The sequence below is a fragment of the Crocuta crocuta genome, unplaced genomic scaffold (assembly GCF_008692635.1).
Source record: "Crocuta crocuta isolate KB4526 unplaced genomic scaffold, BGI_CrCroc_1.0 scaffold636, whole genome shotgun sequence".
NCBI lineage: Eukaryota > Metazoa > Chordata > Mammalia > Carnivora > Hyaenidae > Crocuta > Crocuta crocuta.
This window is the reverse complement of record NW_027530380.1, coordinates 778,518-779,823: the sequence shown is the minus strand read 5'-3', so window position 1 is coordinate 779,823 and position 1,306 is coordinate 778,518. Positions and strand designations below refer to the sequence as shown.

Here is a 1,306-nt window from a genome sequence, read left to right as displayed (position 1 = left end):
ACTCCCCGCCCCTGCCCCCAGTAACTGTCCCAATAACGAATGTTGCAACTGTGCTTCTGGAGTGGGTGTCAGCTTTCAGCAAGCGACCACCTCCCTTCCTTCCCTCCCTTCTTGCCATTTCCCCGCCGGCTCGGCCATAAAACCTGAAGCAGGCTGTCTGGACGGCAAAGGAATACACTGACCCCACAGCCACGGAACAACCGAGACACTAAAAGGATCCGCGCTGCCCGGGAGGCCCGGCGTCTGCATCTTTCCGGGGGGGGGGGGCGTCGCGGAAGGCGCGGTCTCCCCGCCCCCCTTCGCCCGGCTCCCCCATCCGAGGCCGCGGCCCAGCGGGGCTGCATTGAGGCCCAGCGCCGGGCCGGGACCTCACACAGTCTCTTCTGTGCGCCCGGGGGCGCGGGCGGGGCGCGGGCTCCCTTTGAACTCCCCGTCTTTGTTCCCAGAGACCGGGACCCAGCATCCGCACACTTCCTGCCCTGAGACCTCGAGGGTTACCTGGGCCTTCCCGGCCCCCCCCCCCAGCAGCCCCCCCCATCTGCAGTCCAGGTGAGGCACCCAGGGACGCAGGGGGCACTGGCGCGGATTCTAAGGCCTCAGCGAAACCCCACTGCTGTGCTCCAGATAAAAATCAGTGAGCAGAAAATCTCCCCAATCCCAATGCCATTTTTTTCCCTGACTTATTTGAAGATTGGCTTTTTCAAAAAGATCCAAGCTGTGAATATACTTTCTCGTTGTTTCCTTTTATTTTTTTACCGCAGGGAGGGAAACGGAGGCGAGGACCACACACGTGCAGGCCGAGTCTGCAAAGGCCCGAGGTGGGTTTAACTGTTTAATATCAGCGAAAGCCGAGGCCAGCGTTTCCTCTGTCCCACTGGGCCGGCCCTCGGCTCGACTGGAAATGCAAAGGCAGGTCTCATCCGCTCTGTGCCCACTTGCCGGGGCGCAAACATTCGCACTTTAGATTAATCTGGCCCTTTGCCTCCCGAGCCCCATGCCGGACCCGGCGGCGAAAGCGAGGAAACCCTGGATCGGATTCAGGGCGCCCCCCTCCCGGCAAGGCCCCGCCTGGGCACCGGCTTGGGTCCCGCGCCCCAGCGCCTAACCCCGGGTGGCGACACCTACCAGCCCATGCATCCTGCCGTCGGCGCCCATGCACAGGTACCGGACGCTGTGCGCGCCCTTGATGGCCACGGTCCGCAGTGCGACCGCCCTGATCTCCACCAAACCTGAGCGGGAGGGAAGCGGAAAGAAAGCTGCAGCCGCGTGGATGCGGCCGGTGCCCGGGCCCATGCCCTCCCCCACT

General features: G+C 63.7%; 2 protein-coding genes across 2 annotated transcripts in view; both read right to left on the bottom strand.

Annotated features, from left to right (window-relative positions):
* LTO1 (LTO1 maturation factor of ABCE1) overlaps positions 1-1,306 on the bottom strand; it is a 179,746-nt gene that overhangs the window by 23,340 nt on the left and 155,100 nt on the right. The window lies entirely within an intron of this gene.
* The window catches only part of FGF19 (fibroblast growth factor 19), a gene marked incomplete at its 5' end in the record, with an annotated part of 3,799 nt that overhangs the window by 1,932 nt on the left and 561 nt on the right, over positions 1-1,306 (bottom strand). Inside the window, one exon of the mRNA XM_077766559.1 lies at positions 1,126-1,229. Within this exon, the coding sequence (XP_077622685.1) occupies positions 1,126-1,229 (104 nt within the window). The remainder of the gene's footprint in view (positions 1-1,125; positions 1,230-1,306) is intronic.